Raw genomic sequence first — 21,157 nt, forward strand, 5'->3', positions numbered from 1 at the left:
ATGTCCGCTTGGAAATATTGAAGTGTTAAGAACACTGTTAATAGTGTGAAATAAAGCGTAAAAAAATTAGGAATAACAGATAAGAGAATGTCTGGAAATTGGGTCGATTTTGACGTCAAGTTCAGTATTGGCTTTCATTCTTATTCTTTGGTCTTTGAGAATTGGTTAATGAACCAATTCGTGCATTCGAATGTTTTGAACTTCCTGCTAATGAACTTGCGTGAGGAAATTAATGGCAATAGCCTATTTAGTCATGCTGTTGAGTTCTATTGAAAATGAACTCATAATAAGTGCTAAATTCAATCTGCGGGAGTTTGTTTTAGCTGACAAATCGGCCCCAAAGCGCCAAGGTGATTTAGCTAACCAAGGTCATGTTAAAGACATTCTAGTATTTTCCTGGAAGTGAAGCACACTCGATGTACTTCAAAACTTCATTGATCCCGTCAGCTAGTAAAGTGCCAGAATATCCCAACCATGGTGTGTTCCAGATTAGCCTATGAATTCAATCCATTGATCGGTTTCTTATTCAGATCAAAGGAAAAATTCTTCATTACGATCTAAACTTTCTGCCTCTTTTGCACGTTCCAAATATGCCCCTGGAAAATCAGGCTAAGATCGTCACTGCTAGCGTCCCTAATGAATTAAATAATCCAAAAAACGGGAAGAGACACTAGGAAGATTAATGAGCATAAAGTAAACCACCATTTAAAGCATGTCGGTGATAAGCTGCTTCTTCGTATCGATGAAGTTGTGGCTAACTTCTGACGAGGTTCCGATTTTCCATATAACCTGCACGGCAAAAGTTAGCAAAATAAAATCTTCGGTATTATCAAATGAAAATGTAGATTTTGACTCATGTTTGTTGGCTGTGATGTGTCACAGAAGCCCAGTGCTTTGGACAATTGCATGCCATTGAGATCACTTTTATTGATGCTATCTATCTTGCTAATGCACTGCGTCTTGGGGTAAAAGCAGATCGCGAGATCTTCTCTGCTTAAAAATTCCTCCACCCCCTTGTGCTTTTACGACTTATAGTCTCAAACTCATCCAAAATAGAATTGAAGTAGACCCACTTTTTGATCACATTACACTGATGATCACACATCAACCCATGACTATCTATGTTCATTACCACGAAAATGCGTTAGCTGCGGCGGTGGTGATGTTTCTTCAAGTTGTAGGTGCCACTAGCTCCAACAACTAAAGTACGAAAAGTCTGATAAATCCACTTTTGATTAATGAGCTCAGAAGGTTCGGTTTGTTCTTATTACATTAAGGGGACAAAAGAAAAATATCTCAACGGATAAAAAACTCCGTGATCTTCAGGTTTTGTTCCTATAAGAACACCTTCTGATCTCTGACAGCGTAAAATTTTTGAGAAGTATTGATTTTATGTTCTTCTTGATCAGCTGTCAGCATAATCGTAAGAAAACTTCTATGGGCTTAGAATCTTATATTAGAAAAGGTTCAGCGGTCCTATCTCCAGCATTTTGCAAGTCAACTGAAAATTTTATGGCTGTTAAGCTAGGCGATACGGTCTTTTTGAGTGTGCATTATCTTTTGATGATAAAACGGCTATTTCATTAACTATGATTTCTAAAGCTGTTTCTTCTTTGCAAATTTATAATTGAAACTGAAAGTCGTGGATATCAGTAGATAAATATCGGTGACTTTGATTGTAATCTTATTTGTAGGTCAACATAATTTTGAAACACTTTAGGGTTGACTCAAGCTTTTTCAATATGTTTTGTAACCATTTGTTGAAAAGCGACCTAATTATGAATCGCACCAGTTCAGTTTCTGATCAAAAACTGTTTGTCTTTTTTCTCTTTGTGCTCCGCTATTTTTTTTTTTTTTTAATAAGTGTGTAAGAAAATAAATTAAATAACCTAACAAACTTTGGTCTCTGATCTTTTTAAAACTTACACCCATAAGTCCCTGGGCCAAGGCCCTAAGAAGGCCATAAAACTAGTTCGTTTGATTTTTTTGGAAACGTATATCCTTATCCTTAGTCTTTGCCCTACTTCAAGAAAAAAGTATTGGTTTTCCCAAGAAGGGCCCCAAAAATGACCCAAAAGCTTATTTTTTGAACATCTTAAAGCTTGAAGAATCCGTATTCAAACAATGAACAAAATGCAATAACAAACTCTGGAATTTTTTGCGGTGAAAATTCGGAAGAAAAATGAAGGTTCTTCAGTGCAAAAAACTGGCAATAGTGTAAGCGCTCAAGTGTCGGGTTACTTGACAGGATTTCCCCTTTCTGTGACAATCTTTCAGAAACAAGCGGAACAATAAATGACTGAGGTCAACATAAAAGAGCGATCTGCATTCCCGAACCCCTTTGAAGGTTCCGGTAACAGTCGAGAATCTCATGCATCGCTACGACGAGTCACAACCAACAGAAGAAAATTTATTGCGCATTACTTTAAGACATACGAATTTTGTTTTGTTTGCTACCATTTATCTCTTACGGCTTTAAGCGCTGGGGAAACTGCTAGAAAAAGGGCTTTCATTGAGACAGAATTTTGTAAGTGGAAAGACAGTTCTGGTCTATAGAAGCTGGTCTATAAAAGACAAAGGAATTGTGCGTCAGTAAAGGTGGAATTTAAGACAATTATTACTGATACTTCGAGATGTGTAGCAAATGGCTTAAGTCGGTCCAGATATCAAAGGGTTCAAGAAAATAGAGTTCATGTCAAGAACATTTTTCGCGCTATTTGCTTTCTTGGCCGCCAGGGTCTTCCTTCGAGGGGCCATGACGAATCAGAAACATCCGCAAACTAGGGTAATTTTTTTGGACGGATTGAGGAAATACTTAAAGGCGATGAAAAGCTGAAGGCCAAGTTACAGCGTCAATTTGATCACTATTGCATTCACAGTACCAAAATGACTCAGTTACACGGACAGGAAATGCCTTGCGGCAAAACAATATTTCATAAGTAGAATCAGATAATTGCTGTGCTATTGTTGTTGACGAGAGAGAAGATGTTTCTAGAAAAGAACAATTAGCGACCCTACACAGGTACATATCGATGAGAAAGTAGTAGAGCGACTAATCGGCTGCTATCACACGCAAATATTAAAGGCTGAAAGCTTATCCATCTCGATTTGTGGAACTATAGAAAAGTTTTTTGTACATCTGATGTTGTGTATTGCCCAATGTTATGACGGCGTATTTGTTATGAGTGGGCAATCCAACAGATTTCAAGCAAAGCAGGGAGAAATGGTGCAAAGAATTTACGTATTTATATCATGCAGCAATACTTGAAATGCACTATTTGTGGAATCCCACTGTATTAGCGGACAAAAAGTCTTGAGCTTGAGAGGATTGTCCGAACTTGCTGGTTTTACGTATGTCGCTCCATATCGAATGTGAAGGCCAGATTTGATCGTGTTGTTGTTGTGGTAGCCGCAGTCTCTGATAGTTCTGACAGTGAGGCTGCGTGTGAAGTAAAACGACTATTGAAAAAAAATTCAGCTCGGCCTCTTTAGTCTCCACTTTGCATGTAATGGAAAAAGTGTTAGACGTTGTCTAACACTTTCTAACACTGGTAATGGTGCTCGTCCGAAGTCTGCTCCCATGTATTCATGGTGCATGCAGAGCTGACTTCACGCGCCTCTGAATATCCGGTTAGCCACCGGAGAAATACATGCGCCTGGAGACGGTTGGGCTAGCAACCCTCCTCCTGAAATCACTTGCTACGAAAGGAACTGGATATACAGCCTCGGATGTCCCATCTGCTATCCTAATTGGGCCAATGCCTGCCAAAGGACGTACCCCTTTGAACATCTTTGACCAAGGTTTGATTAATGTCGCCACCTGGAATGTCCTGACGCTGAACCAGCCTGGTTCTAAGCTTCTTTTAGCAAATTAACTAGGAAGATACAAAGTGACGATCGCAGGAATAACAGAAACTTACCTCACGGGAAGCGGCGAAGAAGATATTGGAGAAGGGCGGACACTGCTTTGGTCTGGTCGACCCCAAAGAAGAGGGAGTTTCGGCCTTGTTCTTAACGATTTCACTCAGAAAGCCTTATTGTTATTTACGCCTATCTCACCACGTCTACTAAGAACGAGAATCGACGGCAATCACGGGAAGATAACTGTTCTTACCTGCTATGCACCGACACACGAGGCCAAGATGAAGATAAGGACGACTTCTATGTGGTACTGTCCTCCGAGCTCTCCTCCGTATCTCAACACGACTACCTCCTAGTCCTACGAGATTTTACGCTGGTGTGGCTAACAGCTCTGGTCTGTACGATCCTGATGTTGGACCTGTGACATTTGACGCTCTGAATGATAATGGTGAGCGGCTGCTCAGTTGCTGCATCACCCACGTCTATCAGTCAGAAATATCTGGTTTTTGAGAAAAGACATTGCAAAGTAAACATGGTATAGCAATGATGGCAGGACAAAGAATATGCTTGACTGCATCATTGTTGACGACACTGGCTTTTGTCTATCCAGAATTGCCACTCATACAGAGGTGCCGAGCTCGGCAATGCCCACCATTGTCTCGTCTCTGCAAGGATAAAACTCCGGCTGAGTGCCAATAAGAGTAACTCCTCATCCACCAAGAAGACAGACATTTCTCGACTGAAGCAAGATCCCTCGGTTTGTAAGCAGTATACGGTTTATGTCTCTTATTACTTCGAGGCTCTCCAGGTATTTTCAGATAGTGAGTCAGCATTGGCCACATTCAGAGACAGTGTTCCCAGAGCCGCTATTGATTTTGTGGGCTCGAACCCGCGAGAGAAAAATAAGTGGATTAGCAGCCACATGCTTGAAATAATTGGGCAGAGACGGCAAGCGAGATTAAGAGGAGATATGACACACTACAGACAGCTCAACAAACTACGCAACTCCTTGCTTCACAGAGGCAAGAAATACTTCATTGCGGTTAAAGCCACTGAGCTCTAGAAGGCTACCCAAAAGACAGACATAGGCGCAACATTGAAGATCCTGCGCGAGCTGACTGGCCAATATACCATGACGTTCACAAGCCTGAAAGCAGCAAATAGAGAAACTATCAGTCTCAATGTGTTTATCTCTGGGAAAAACACTTTAATAAGCTGCTAGACTCAGATCTGCCTGACTGCATTGACCCAGGGCTTCTTGCCACTGCTGCAGAAGCAACCCCTGCCCCTGACGGCGCCGAATTTTCTTCTTAGGAGATTAAATCGGCAGTGAGGAAACTGAAAACCAAATAAGCAGCTGGCACCTGTGGCATCGCTTCAGAGCTACTTGATACAGGCGGCCCTGTAATGATACTTTGGCTGCAGATGATGTTCAGCGTAATCTGGCACACTGAAGTTATACCGTCAGACTGGAAGAAAGGAATCATCGTACCAGTTTTTAAGAGCAGGGGCAGCAAGACGGATTGCAGCAACTGTCGTGGTATCACCCTACTCTCTGTTCCTGGAAAGCTGTTTGCAATGCTCCTGTTGAGACATGCAATAGGTTTCTTACATTCTTTGTGCCGCCCCCAACAATCCATATTCATGCCAGGAAGATCGACAACCGAACAGATTCATAAGGTCAGGCAAATCGTTGAGAAGACACTGGAATTCAACAAGAAGGCTTACATAGCTTTCATTGACTTTCATTCTGCTTTTGAAACCGTTGACAGGCAGTCCCTTTGGCTAATCCTGAAAGCTGCGGGCCTACCAACAAAGATACTCAGCCTCTTTAAAGCACTCTACAGCAGCACAGGAGGCGCCGTTCTTGTTAACGGGAAGCATTCTTCTTCCTTCGCCATCAAAAATGGTGTACGGCAATGGTGCACTGCTGCACCTGAGCTGTTTAACTGCGTCATCGACCACATTTTGAACAAGACACACCGTGTCCACCCTTTTGGCATAAGTTATGCCGGGACGACTTTGTCTGATGTTGACTTTGCCGACGATGTAGCCGTCCTTAGCGAAAATCTGGACCAACTTAGGTCTGCACTAGAGACGCTCTCATCCAAGCCTCCTGATTTGGGCTGCAAATAAACTGGAAGAAAACGAAGATCATGCCCATAAGAAATACAGCATCGGTTTCACCCTTAACTGCTGCAATCAACGACCAAGCTGTTGACGTGGTAAGGCAGTTCAGCTATCTTGGATTAATTATATCATCAAATGGCACATTTGACGCCAAAATCTCAGCCAGATCAGCCAAGGCAAACTCTGTATTCGGACGGCTCCTGAGAGCAGTCCCGTATCTACAACGCCACAGTCTCAAGCATGATTCTGTACTCTTCTGAGACATGGACGATAACCCAGACCCAGGTAAGAAAGTCCGATGCCACCCAAACTAGACACCTGCGTCGAGTTGAAGGCTTCAAATGGTATGAAAAAATCCGCAACACTGAGATTCTGAGGACCTTCAAGTTAGCGAACCTCTCCACCCAAGTAGAAGCTCGTTCTCTAAGATGCTACAGCCACTTACTTCACCTCCCGCCAACTACCCCTGCAAGGATAATATCAGACTTCAATCCCTCGATTTTCTGGAAACGTCCTCGAGGGAGGCCGAGCACCAGATGGGCTAATGTTATAAATCAACGCCTCTTCAACCGCAACATCGACCCAAATGAGGCTCCAGCCTTAGCCCTGGACAAGGCTGCTTGGAGAAGACTGACAGCGCTGTTAACCAGTTCCCTCTACGCTGGCGACCCTGATGAGTAAGAGCGTTAAGTCAAGTCAAGTTAGACATCATAAATTGTTTGTCAGAATAAATACAAAAAGAGATCTGGCTGACTTAAAAGACACTTGAACTGATTTCTGGGACATACAAGACATTCCAAAAGCTGAGAAATGATGAAGAATAAAAACTTCAGCAAAAACATAAGCGAATGCATGGCTTTACACAATATCCAGGAATCAAAGTCTCCAAAATCCAAAACCAGTGCTCGTAACAAGAGAAGTCAAGTCGTTTCCGCCCGTCTCAAACACTTTTTCAAATTAAACAACTGGTAAACGGAACATCTGTCAGCCAGTTCAATCTGACTCCGGTAAATTTCTGTACTTCCAGGTGATAGACCGTTTCAACACCCAGATGAACCGACGTTCCATGCAAATATGGCTCTGCTCGCCGCTTTATCAGTCTTCTACCTTTCAAGGTCGGATTTTCTCGAGTTTTCAGAAGTTGAAAGGGTAATGTGTACATTATCAAGTGATTCTCGATGTTGAAGACTATGCCCTAGAATCCCAGCTTTCTCTTACAAATTTGCATCTTTGAAAACTTGACACTTTTAAAATTGATCTACTCCGAGGTATCAAAATTTTATCCGACCTCCAAATTGCCTATTCTTCAGTACTAGAACTGATCAAGCTAGTTGCTACTTTACCTATGACTACTGCCATAAACTATTGTTTTCGGCATTAGAGCGTGTAAAGGATTACCTGTGATCGACAATGGGAAATAACAGACTCAGTAATCTCATGATCATGGCCGTTGAAAAAGAAGAGACAATGAGTTTGAATGTGATGTCAATCACATCAAAAACACTTTTTCAAAATTGAGGCTCTAAAGTGTAGTCAGTTGAAGGGTGAACCTCCTGCCCATGGACCAACCAAATATTGCCTTGCTCGACTGGTGGAACATGCACCCCATATTGGGGGTTCACGGCTCTAGAGCAAGAACATTTCGATTTAGACGTTGTTCTGTCTTATGGGGGAAATGTAATGTAGATGGAAGAAGTTTGGTAGAAACAATTTCTACAAAATAATAGCGACAGTAATTCAGGCAAGACCCACTTCTTTTTCATTTTAGAATCTACGCATAAAACATTTTAAAGAAATCACTATTGTAATCTTTATAGTTGCCCGTGAGTTACCCACTTAAGGTACGCACAACACTTTACAAACCGCACCATTATCTTTACCCCTGTGCTTACTTTGTATAAAAATTGAATAATGTTTATTAACGAGTAGCGAAACTTTCAGCAGATTTTATTTACATGACCTTCAACTGGCGTGTTGAAAATGCGGCTTCCTTGACTTTCTAAGGCCCAACCGTTTTAAAACAGAAAAAGTTCCATCATAGTTGCTTATTTTTCCTTTTTTAGAAAAAGATATATGGCCTAGAAACATATTAATAACCTATTCGTCAACAGATGAGTTTAAACTTAAAAGGTCGCGATTACCAGTTACAGATTTTATGTTATTTTTTCATTAGTACTATCATTTGAGGTTAACTTAAAAGAAACATCACCAGAGGAGTGATCTAAAATTTTTTTGTACTTTTATAGTTATAAGCCTGTTATAAGTTTATAGATTACATTAAAGGAGATCTATGGATATCAATATAAAAAATGGAATTCAAATAATACATTAAACGCACAATTTCATATTGGATTTACGGATTCTTTCTGTGATTTAAACTGATAAATTGGGATTTTGGGGTTCAAATGGCTAATCAAACCGCCACATATCCAGCTGTTATGAATACGACATATTTGATATGGTTTGTGGCAAATTCGCTTAAAAAACAGCTTCCTTAGAAAGTCATAAGAAAGTATTTTTTTTCTCATACGAAAGGGAAGGGCGATATTAAAACTAAAGACGAATAGAGTTTATCCTATACAGGGAATGGGCCGTATGCCAGTCCTCTCAACCCTCCACTCTTGGCATAAAACTTTGACACGTACTTTCCTGACACCGTTTAAAATGCACCCAACATAGACATTCGGTAATCTTAATAAGTTTTCTTATTAATCGTCTTTCCAAACATTCGAACACACACTTCGGTTATTTAAAGTAAATGCTACTAATAAAACTTTTCCACAATAGAAGTATTATGATGAAAAAGTGAAACAGCTTATAAAAAGAATTACTAACAAAATCAAACTTTAGCTCAGAGAGTGGGTGGTTTAGGGTAGGCATCTGCCCTCAAATAGATGATAATTTCTGTTCATCCGAGCTTTGATGTCGTTCTTTAATTTGATTTGAGATTTTTTAAATTTACTATATATTGTTGTTTATGTCATATATATTGTTATACTATATAATGAGGGGGAGAGAGTAAAACCACCATCAACATCCCACTACTTGCACTAAAGTTGAATAGCTTTAAACGATTCTTCGAAAACAAGGGCTGGTATGAATGCATTTGTCTTATGTAATTATGATGGAAAGTCGCCTCCCCCCCCCCCCCCCCTTTTTGTCACAATTATTCAGTGTTTCAAAACAACCGTTTTCTTTTACTTTCGAAACGATTCCTTATCATAATATTCTTCCATTAGAAAACCCCCATTTTCACTTAAAATGCACCACTTCCACAATAAGAGGGGTGGTCATCAGCCCTTCAGCACCCATATGACATGCTTATTCCGAATATATCCTTCCTTTTACCCTCTATATTGACTTGAAGGACCTCTTGATAGTCCGAAGATTTATACATAAAAGATATAGTTTTATGGTTTTAGCCTCCCCCCCCCCCTCCCCACTCTAGAAATAGGTCTACTGACTTCCCACCTAATAGCTAGTGCGTCATAGCTCAATATATTATAACCGATTGAATTACTTTACAAACAGTCTGTAGTATCCGTTCAGTTTGTATGGAAAGAATTTTACGAATTTTTCTTGGCTCATAGTTCTTAATAGACAAATTTGAAATTGTTGCATTTCATGCATTTTGGATGGGTGTTAAAATTAGATTCTTCTGACCTGACAAGGGTAGCTCTTTACTTACCTTTTATATCACTTACTTCTTGATAGGAATTGATATACCTCTTAAATTTCCCACAAAAAATTAATTGAAATTTGAAAGCAAATAGGGTAAAGCATCTTCTGCTTATAGATTTTCAAAGCTCTATTAGCGGAAAAAATGAGTGAAACTGTTTTTCTCCATTTCAGGATTTCGGATCCTATACAATCCTCCTGAGGAAGACCAAACTGCCCTTGCAGATTCTTAGAGCAACATTAGAAAAAATTATTTTATTTTGAAAATACGCATTATCTCCATTCAATATTAAACAAAAAATTAGAATAGCCTCTAAATACACAAACATTTAGCGTGTACAAATAAATAGCACCTGCTCTTATTTTATACTTATGCACTTTTGTTCATATTTTTCATAGGAGCGATATACTATCTGAACGAAGTACACACTTACAGTAGAAAAAATGATATAGAAGCCAGTCAATAAATCTGAATCATGATTAAATCAAACCCAAATCACGACTTGATTTCCCTATTTCTATTAATTCGTCTAGATCTTTGATTCCGAAAAGTAGTTATTTCTATCATTTGTGGTTGGAGTTCTTCAGTTTCTATTGCCACCTCGATGGAAGGGCGCTGCCTTCTCCGTCCACTCTTACGGTTAGCTTTGAGCTCAGTTGTTGTCTCTACAGCTATTTGTGACTCGGTACTGCTTGAAGGTACGGATGAACTTTGTGTTCGAGCTGATAGTCGAGCAGTCTCTCTATCTCTTGAACGAAGAATGTTCAAGCGATTTCTTAATTTTGTTGCACCTACAGGCTCTTCAACTGATTTGCTGACTGAGGATGTTGGTTCAGTGGTAAGGGGTTCTTCTGTCCGAACTTGTCGTTCTGGCAATCCTGCTCTTCTAAAAGCAGGTTGTAATTTTGGGACAGTGTCGGGCTTTGTGGTTGTTATGACAACCTCTTCAAAAGGCTGGTCAGGATCTTCATCAACATATTCAATGTCATAGTAGTATTCAACATCTTGTGCAAAAGTCGATGGCTTCGCGGTTGTTGTGGAGCTAGTCTGGGTGGTAATCATTGTTGCAGTTTTTAACATAGGAGGTTCAATGGGGCCCCGTTGCTTCAGTGATCCTCGCTAAAAAAAAAAAATCCTGTAAGTGAAGTTTTGCAGAATTTTATTAGTATAAAAGGCATTACCATTACTGGTTTCCAAATGATTCTTTTCAAAATCTAAGAAAAAAAAATTTGTTTAGTCAATGGGTATTATAATTAATAAATGGCCTTGCTATACATTTTCATTTGTTTGGGCTTGTTCAATATTTATCATTTTATTTTTAAAGTAAATAAGATATTTGTTTTAATATTGTAATAAACATACAATATTTCTTTCTTACTCTTGAGTTTTTTTTGTTTTTTTTTAATGGGCAATATTTCTCGAATGATAAGTAAGTCGATCAGAATGTTTAAGCTCATCCCGTAAACGTTCTGGCGTTTCTTTTTCTAAATATATACTGTCTTAAAAAAAAGAAGAAACTCGAAAAGGGTACTTTTTTGAGAAAGATAAAAAAAATCTGCTGGAAGCTATAATACTTTTCTTCAATAATCTGTGGTGAAAAAAAAATCATAAAAATGAAGTTTTGACGAATCTTATCCCTACAAAAGTCAATAACATTGCTAGCTTCCAAATTATTCTGTTCAAAACTAAAGTCAAATTTGTTGTTTAGACAATTGATATTTACATTGGACGCAATAATTAGTAAATGGCCCAATTATAGATTTTTCATTTCTTTTTATTGTTAGACTTGTTCAATATTTGTCACTTTATTTTGTAAGGATGAACGATATTGTTAGAAAATTTTCTTTCAACCGGACAACATTTTTTCTCAGTTTCAGTTTTGTTTTTTTGAAACGCGTTCTGGCGTTTCTCTTTCTAGATATATTTACTGTCTTACAAAAGTGACAATATTTGAATAGATTAATAGTTTGAGAAAAAAAAATGTTAGAAATTACAATATTTCATCATCTGAACAGATTATGTTTCGTAAAATGTCAGACATCTCTGGTTGTTCCTACCCAGATGAGAAACCACGAATCCATTAACTATACTAGTACCTACACGTGTATGAAAGTTTCTGCTTATAAGGTTACTTTAAATCTTGAAAACCAAGATGATAAGTTAATCACGGCTGGTCAGAGCTGGATGTATTCTGGATTCAAACTCTCCAATCAAAATTTTACAAACAGAAAATTGGCTAATCCCGCATCAGTGACACCCTCACATCAGTGAATCAAAAATTTTACAACGTTGTGCAACTAAATTAATGCCCTTTTGTGACAGTTTGAGTTATGTGCTTTCAGTTATTTAGCGCTAATTACTTTTTCATTTGCGACTTTTAAAAGCGTCTGCAACAAGAACATCTGTACAAATCGGGGTGACAGAAAAACAAGAATTCCAGCATCATATCAAAATTATAGGTAATAAAGAAACGCTGCAAGCATAAAATTTACAATCTATATGATCTATGACATTGCTATCAGAATAGGTGTGGTTGGAAATCCTGCAAATACCCATAAATTGGCAAGCTTGCATAAGCAAGCCGAAAAACTTACTGATGAAAATAAGGATTTTTAGCTTAGTTTATGAGTATTGTACGTTCCATTTATTGCATGGAATAACCAGATGATATCTATCATTAGACAGTTTGTGTTTTTCATTTTTAACGAGGAAAAAATGTATAACTTTTTGCCAATAAATGAATTTGTTACATGGCAATATTTTGTAATGTTTCTTTTTTTATCCAAACTTAAATAAAATTAAGATATTAAATAGTTGAATTACCGGTAGTTATTTAACAAATCAGTAATAAAATTACTGTTAAAACAGTAATAATTACTTTTAAGTTTTTTTACAACGGAAACACAATCGTAAAAGAGCAAAACAGAACAAATAAGAAAGATTAATGGACAAAAAAAAAAAAAAAAAAATTTGGCCCCTTAAATTGATAGCATTTCGGATGACACTGTACTTGGTATTAAAATACCAATTCTTGGTCACTGGATCATACCTTGAAATCTCCCTGGGTATAGGTTTGTGTAATATATCTAAATACAGAAAATCACGCTGTTGCATCAAGTGCTGAAGTTTGGGCTGCTAAAAAACATAGAAAAAAAGTACATAGAGTAGAATTAAAAATTACTTACTCCGGTTAATATTTTACGAATGATAAATTAAAAATATAAACAAAGAAGTGTCATTGGATAGGGTGAAATATACTAATATAAGCAGATAAACATTTAAAACCGGGTTGGATATTTTTCGCGATTTAGGGTGGGAAATACTTCATAAGTATAAAAATTGCTGTAGCGAGGATGAAACATATCTACTTCTCAACAGATTATTTTAAAAACACAGTATAAGCTATCATTTTCCCAAAAGGCTAGCAACGTGAAGATAAAGTCTTTTTAAAACTTGATTTTTACATGTAATGCCTTTCGACTTTGGATGGTGTTTTTGCTCGACCTAAGACACTGTATTACTATGCTTGTCACACCAACGGTAAATTCTACTTTTTCATTGTTATTCTTTCAAAACAGGATCTTTCATAGTTGTATCATTTAGGCATAACAACTACTAAACACCTCTATTATTTTGATCTAATCAGAAACACGTTAAAAAGGCTATTAATATTCAGATTGTAGCACCTAATTTCGTCGGATGATAGCAAGGCTATAAAATACAAGGGCAAGCCTTCGCTTAAATTTTCGTTCAAAATTCGATGACTTAATAACTAATCAGTATGATATGAACAGAGTGCATCTTGTTTCTTAATAATCCAATAGCGATGCACTCATTAAGATGAAGATGAAGTTTCTGGCTAAGGTTGAAGAACTGGTTGAGTTGAACAACTTGGAAAAAACCGGACGAACTTCAAGAACATTCTATTTATTAGGGAAGTGAAGGTTTTATCTCGTTCTCCCTTTCTTTTATTGTTTTTGGGACAACAAGCCATGTTAAAAGTCAAATTCTATTCTTTTGGTCATGTAGTCACTTCTTCATTAAAATAAGAATAGATTGAAAAGAAAAAATTATAATAATAAAATACAAAAACAAAAACCAAGATGGCGATGCTACTGACCAAGTTAAATCCCACTACAGACATGAATTCATTTTCCATGTTCGACTCATTTTTGAAAAACTACAAAAATCGATTTTTCAGTTTTCCAACAACCGTAAGAATCCGCATTCTAACAATCACAGGATTGCCATTAAAATTAACAAAGGCCACATTTATTATTAAATTATAAGTTATTCTTGCCCAATTCTTGGCATGACTGGATTTAACCATATGAATTTCAAACATTGTTTGGCTTCTTTTTTTTACAGAAAAACAGCAGTTTTAGGATAACGATGAATTAGCACTATGCACATAATCATTTCAAAAATAAAATAAAAATTATCAAAACTTTCTTATATGAGTTCGAAGTTAATATTTCGGATTTTACTTCAGGTGGAAATCTGTTCGACGTGGTGATTCATCGACACTTGAGTCTGTTTGATCAATACTCCTGAACACAGATCCTTTGATGAAAGATACCAGTTTCAGCGATGTCACGATGGGTTGCTTCTGCCTAATAGATGGGTTGCTCAAACAGGGACTATATTAAGTATCTCCTGATGACAATTGTTAATGCAGATAGTTGTACAATGCTGACATTTGCAACGTCAAATGGCTTCTAATAGATTAATCGATGTTTCCATTCTCAGAGGCTGACACTCAAGACGCTTGCGTTGAGCTATAGAGTTTTTGGTGCCTTAGCAAACAGAGAACAAGTATGCTTAATCACAGTTTTCTTTTTCAGATACGATTTAATTTATGCCACTTTGCTAATCACGCACTATTTTGCTACTCCCGAAAAAGGTCACTCATAGAACATAAATTTATCGTGAAAAATGAAAAAGATTTTTATTTTGGTACTTTTAAATCTGTTAAGGCCATTGCACAGCCAAAAAGTGCTTGGTTTAGTGTATTTTTTTACGCTTTTGAGGGGAAGGTCCAAACCCTAATCTCAGTTCACCCTATAAAGATGACCTTATTTAGTGTGGCTTTTGGTCTGCTAGAATTTTAGTTCATGTGTTTCCAAAGCAAACCCACGGCTATTATATTAACTTGAAATAAAGATGGTTACAGTACGACAATTTCATTGTTTTAAAAGTCTTATGTCAACTAAATCTATATTCTTAATGCATATTTTAAAAAGATGATAAAACGACTCATATAATATGAGAAAAAAAGGCTTGACTTTGCACGAATTTTCCTGGATGCGATGTTTCACGATTTGGTGATATAAATTAGCCGCAGGTCAATGACCATTCAGGCACCGGTCAAATGTATAGTTTACGCTGAGGAACTTGACTATTTGCTTGGTAAATCAGACCAATAGAATCGGACCTGCCAGAAAAGAGAAAGAACTTCCAGTTATTATAAAATTTTATCCAAGATGGCGGAATCGTATAGATTCTGATGCAAGTAATCATGTTAAGACTGTAAGCCATATCCTCTTTCAAGTCCAAAGGTAATTGAGATAGTTTCGATATAGATATAAGAACGTTTAAACTGTTCTTCAAGCAATATTATCCTAGTAAAAGACTGTGTATTATAGATGATACCCAGAAAGTCTGAAGAATTAAAACTAAAATAGGAGCAGTACTTTAGCAGCGCAAAATTTTCACCTGAATAATTAACAAAACGTCATAATTGCAAACGAAACAGAATATTGCAAAAAAAAAGAATCATTCTGCCATTATTTAAATTGTTAATTTTTTTAAGGTTTAAATCTTCGTTACTTGTATGATAAACCCCCTAACGCTCAAGTTTTTCATTGATTGGCGCATTATAGAACCGTTTTTTTTTCGCTAGTTTCTTTCAGCTTACCGTGATACAAGACAAATAGAAGTAACAGAAAATATGGAAAATATATAATTTGGGCTATATATTTGCACATTAGGGGGGTGGGGGTAAAGTATTTCCACAGTGTGAAGTTAGAAAACAATCCTTACAACATAATATGCAGAATAATTGTACCTAACACATTAGGCATGCAGACCCGCTATACTTCCCCCCCCCCACCCTAATGTGCAAGTATATAGCCCAAATTTGTTTCTAAACTACTATATTTTTATCTTACTTTGGTATATTTAATTAGGATTGAGCGTCAGAGAAACAAATTAGAAGAATATTAGGTAGAGGGTATATCATACAAGTGTCAAATCTTCTTTATCTTTTCCGAAACTATTCTGTTTGATTAGCGCCAAGAACTTTTTGGTGATTATAGAGGTAAAATAATGGCAATGTATTTGTCTTCTCTATACTTGACAGACCTAACTTTCGGTTTCATAGTAGTTTCCAATTTCTTTTGTGTTGAACAAATTATTTTGTCATAGCTGGTCAGTTTATCTATATATAATCCCTAAAAATATTGTCCTACCTAATGAGCTAGTCCATAATTGTTGTAAAATGATTGAAATTCTGTAGAACAAAATTTTGAAGCGTCTAAAAAAATCACTGCCAAAGATAGTAACTTGGCACCACATAAAGAATACCTTGTGTCTCCGGAAACGAGTCACGATTAAAAAATTCAAAGTAACAGCGACAAAAAGTAGTTGAGCAATGCAGCTTCATTAAGGCATAATTTAAATTTGTCGCTTTCTACTTTCTGGACAATTTTTTCTGGAAGTTACAAGAGTGCCCTGTGAACTAATTTTTATATGTATTGCTATTGATTTTTCACCCTGACTGTACAATAGCATAATACGTGGATTAACACTTAAGAATACAAATAGAAAAGAAAACGCAGAGAAAACACATAGAGTAACAAAAAAAACAATAGAAAATTAAACCTTATGATGTGGTGATGCGGATAAACACGAACGCAAAGTGCAAACACAGCGCACATTGTAGATCCCACCTGAACCTTTCGCCCCTGCAGTGGCGTCAAATCATGAAAATTAGGGGCAGGGTGGAAATTATATTTTCAATCTATGGGAGTGCAGTTTTTTCATTTTCTCAATGAAAATACCCAAAAAAGGCATTTTCAAAGAAAATACCAAAAAATTATTTTTCAAACCTAGGGAAGGCAAAAAAAAGTCTAGGATAGACTATACCCACCTGACTTCCCCGCTCCAATTGACGCCAGTGCACCCTTGACCATGAGCTGCAAAGCAACAACTAAGTCGGGAGCCACTGACCCTTATGTTCCTGTTAAGGCCCATTGACGATGAGATTTACTAGTACCGACGTTTAACTACAGCTAATTTAGGCAAATCAGAATATCAGAATTTTTCCCTGAATTTTTCGACCTATCAGACAATCCTATGAAAAATATTATCGGCTCAAATTAGCGTTAGCTAAAACTCAGGATTAGTAAAATCTCATTGCGGAAGGGCCTTTTTTTGCTTGTTTTTGTAAAGTTTTATCGCGTTACGTGCATTCCATGAAGTTGACTTCATTTGTATTTATGTTGTATTGAAGTCATTATCTTCACCTTCAGTTAACCTTATTTACGATTATATTGTATCTCTTTTTTGTTTCTTCTGCTCGCTTTGTTAAATTGTGTTTAAAAATGGATTATAAAGATTAGTATTACATAAAATCACACTAGGTAGTCTTTGAGCTAAAGGTACTAAGAGATATTTTCCTGGGGCGGCCTCTCAAACCTCCTCAATAATTAAGAGACCTCATCAATGACCTGTAGATAAACAACTACTAAAGAATATATATTATTTTTAAAACTCAACTTCTTCAAAAGTGGATAGAGCACTTTCATGCATAACTTTACGGTATTATTATAACGTGGAGATAAGCAGTTGTTCAGATGAGCTTTATTTAATAAACACAGGTTTAATCTGTCTCTTCTAACCTAAATAGCTCTTATTGTGAATAATTTTTTTTGAAGTAACTGGGCAACGCCCATATGTCTGCATGCCATTTGGTGAAACTATTGAAAATTTTCAGCGAAATGCTTTCTTATAATCATATTAGATGCCAGAATTTCTAATATCTTTAACCTACTTTCATTTGTACTAGTTTTGCTTGATTTATCATTCATATATTGGTCCTGATACGGTGATTGCATCTTCTAGATTTTTCAGTCAAGAGTAAAAAAAGAGAAATCTTGAACTAAAGGGTAAATGGAACATTTTACCCTTAGAGGATACACCCACACAATACTTCACTCAATTGTATTAATCCAGCGAAATATTGTATCCACAGATGGCATCTGCACGGAACATCTTGCCTGTAAAAGGATTTTAATCATGGAAGATTAACATGGGATGAAGGAATTAACGTGGAGCAGGACTCTCAGTGCTGGACATCCCGGAATGTCATAATTTTATAATAATTTTCCTTAACTGCCATGTTTGTATATATTTAACCTGTTCAGATTTTACTTTTGGGACAAATCCGCCCAAATACCCTTTCCCATACTCTTAATTTTCGAAAATGTGTTTTCAGATCTTGCACTGTTTTTGGTATCAAAGATTAAGCCAAATTTCTCAGTTATATAAAGTTGATACAGTTTACAATCTTATAAGTGTTAGAAATTCAGAGGGCTTAATCTTATGTATATTAAATAAATAAACAAGTTTTTTTAACTGAAAGTAAGGAGCAGCATTAAAATTTAAAACGAACAGAAATCATTCCGTATATGAAAGGGGCTGTCCACTCCTCAACGCCTCGCTTTTTACGCTAAAGTTTGACTCTTTCTCACAACTCTATTATTTAAACAATAAAAAACTTTAGCGTAAAGAGCGAGGCGTTGACGAGTGGACAGCCCCTTCCATATACGGAATAATTTCTGTTCGTTTTAAATTTTAACGTTGCTCCTTACTTTCTATAAAAAAAACTTTTTTTTTTTTAAATTTCTGATCGTTTTTTAAATAATGCCAGGAAATCTGGCCAAACCTCCCCAGAGAAACCCCCTCCCCACGGTAATATCCTCTAGACAATTCAATCCCGGTGAAAAATTACCCGGACAATTACTCTTAACCACTCCGAACGTAAAATTTAGACGGATAAGAGTAAGCAAGACATATAACAAGAATTTTTTATAAGAATTCTGGCAAATTCCCACGGTGTATAATTTTCCCTGACAAGTTCACTCCCTGGAAAGTTCCCTCTCCATAGAAAAGTCCCCCGTGGAAAACACCCAGCAGAAACCCCCCTCCCCCCGGAAATGTATATATGCATCCCAATAACAAATACTATGCTTAAACAATGGACTAATTTTATAACTTAAAGACATTTCCCCTGGGGCGGTTGGTGGGGGGGGGGTCATATTATACCCAAAGGCATATTTATTAGGTCTTCTAACTATGATGAACAAAATGGCTATCTCAAAATTTTGATTGGACAATTTTGGAAAAAAAGGGGGCAGGGGAGAGGGCCTAGTTGCCCTCCAATGTTTTGGTCACTTTAAAAGGGCACTAGAACTTTTTATTTCCGGTCAAATGAGCCCTTTTCCAATAATCTAGGACCACTGGGTTGATACGATCACCCCTGGAAAAAAACAACAAAGAAATAAACACACATCCGTGATCTTTCTTCTGACCAAAAAAACAACAAAATTCCACATTTTTGCATATAAGAGCTTAAAACCTACACAGTAGGGTTGTTTGATATGCTGAATCTGATGGTGCGGCTTTCATTAAAATCACTTGAAGTTTAGGGGATGTTTCGCTCTTTTTTCGAAAATAAGAAAAATTTTATCAGGCTCGTAACCTTTGATAGGTAAAAATAAACTTATTGAAATTTACATACTTGAAATCAGAGTAAAAAGCCGATTCTTTGATATATCTATTGGTATCAAAATTCCGTTATTTAGAGTTTCGGTGACAATTCAGCCGGGTTGCTCCTTACTTACAGTTCGTTACCACTAATTGTTTGATGACATATCATTCTGGATACAATAAGCTGTAAGCATGAAGTTCCATGTGTATAATCTTCTTTAGGTGTAACCATGTAGGATTCCGTGGGTGTAATCATCCTAAGACCCGGAGCAGTAGTTGGCAAGTTGAAAGGTAAATAGTTTTCATTACCAATTATGTAACGCTATGTACAGAATTACTCATATTAAGGATCATTAGTTTTGAACGAAAAGTAAATTATTTGACCAACTCTTAGTTTGGACGACCAAAATCCAAATATAAAACGCACTTTTCCATGACAAATACAAAATCCGGAATAAAAACAAAGAAACGAACATGACTAGTTTTCTTCAAGACAGTGGAATACAAAACAAGGAAAGAAAAAGAAACCAAATTCGCCAATTGTACAATCGAGAACCATCCTTAACAAACACACCATAATACTGTAAAAAAAAAAAAAAAAAATCCGGACACTAATTAAAATGTCTACAATTACGAGGCTCGCTAAAGCCAGACTCCAACTGACTTATTGACTCGTTGAGTCACTCTGTGGAATGAATTTAAATACGGAATTGCGAATTTGACCAATAAGATGACCCCAGGCGGTGTCATTCCTCTCATATTTGGTGTAAGCACTGTTCATTTTGTGTTTTAGCGTTTGCTTTTAGTTCAGTGTCAGAACTTGCTGCTTTATTTAATGTCTGCTCGATTGAATTTCCTATTTAATTTTGTAGGGGCAAAATAATCGTACAATGAGCATCCATACCTAAAGGGCAAAACATACCATCATGTGGAAACATACCCAAGGAAACTAATAATTATTTACAGTAACTTTTGGTATTTAAAACCCAAATCTATGGTGTCAATTCCAGATTTTGACAATCAGTCAGATTAGTAACCATATTGTCACTGTACGACACAAAACGATAGAAAACGAAGGTTGATTATAGTGCAATTGCTCTTGCTTCGTAAGAAAGACAAACAAATCTAAAATTAATTAGCCGTAAATGAGTCTTCTCTATTTTATATGACTATTAATTTCATGTAGTTAACAATGGAAATACTCCAACCCCAAAGATCCAAGAGGGCTTGTAAAAATTTTAAAACTGATTCTCTGGGCTACAGTTTTCCAGTATCTCAAGGAGGGGACTTTATTCAGGAATCTTGATGTCTGGGTGGATAAAAATACCTCTAACCCCTTTGATGCAGATCAGCATATGAATGTAAATCTTATTTTTCACAATAAAAATCATTCCCCAATAAGCACACCCATTCTTAAAGCTTGGCATATATGAATTCTATTCATATATGCCAAGAAAAATATGAAACATTATATTTTTATGAAACATTATTATGAAAAATATGAAACATTATATTTTTGCATATATAGAGTTCCAAACTCCCATTTAGAGTATCTCAAAATGTAATTTTCATGAAGATTGCACAACATTTTGGGTTTTCCCCTACCCCTTTTTAAAATGAAGCGACATTTCTTAGGCTAATAGCCTTTGATGGGTTGTTGCAAACTCAATGAATTTACGTAACTGGAGTCATTATGAAACGTAAATTCTTTTGGTG

At 36.7% G+C, this 21,157-nt stretch overlaps 1 protein-coding gene across 1 annotated transcript in view; it reads right to left on the minus strand.

Moving 5' to 3' along the window:
• Window positions 1–9,921: 9,921 nt before the first annotated feature.
• Window positions 9,922–21,157, minus strand: part of LOC148952291 (uncharacterized) — a 110,073-nt gene continuing 98,837 nt past the window's right edge. The window contains exon 8 of the mRNA XM_089089741.1: window positions 9,922–10,789. Within this exon, the coding sequence (XP_088945867.1) occupies window positions 10,166–10,789 (624 nt within the window). The 3' untranslated portion in view covers window positions 9,922–10,165. The remainder of the gene's footprint in view (window positions 10,790–21,157) is intronic.

Source organism: Artemia sp. Qi Xiang Cuo, chromosome 5 (genome assembly GCF_049724085.1).
Source record: "Artemia sp. Qi Xiang Cuo chromosome 5, ASM4972408v1, whole genome shotgun sequence".
Lineage (NCBI taxonomy): Eukaryota > Metazoa > Arthropoda > Branchiopoda > Anostraca > Artemiidae > Artemia > Artemia sp. Qi Xiang Cuo.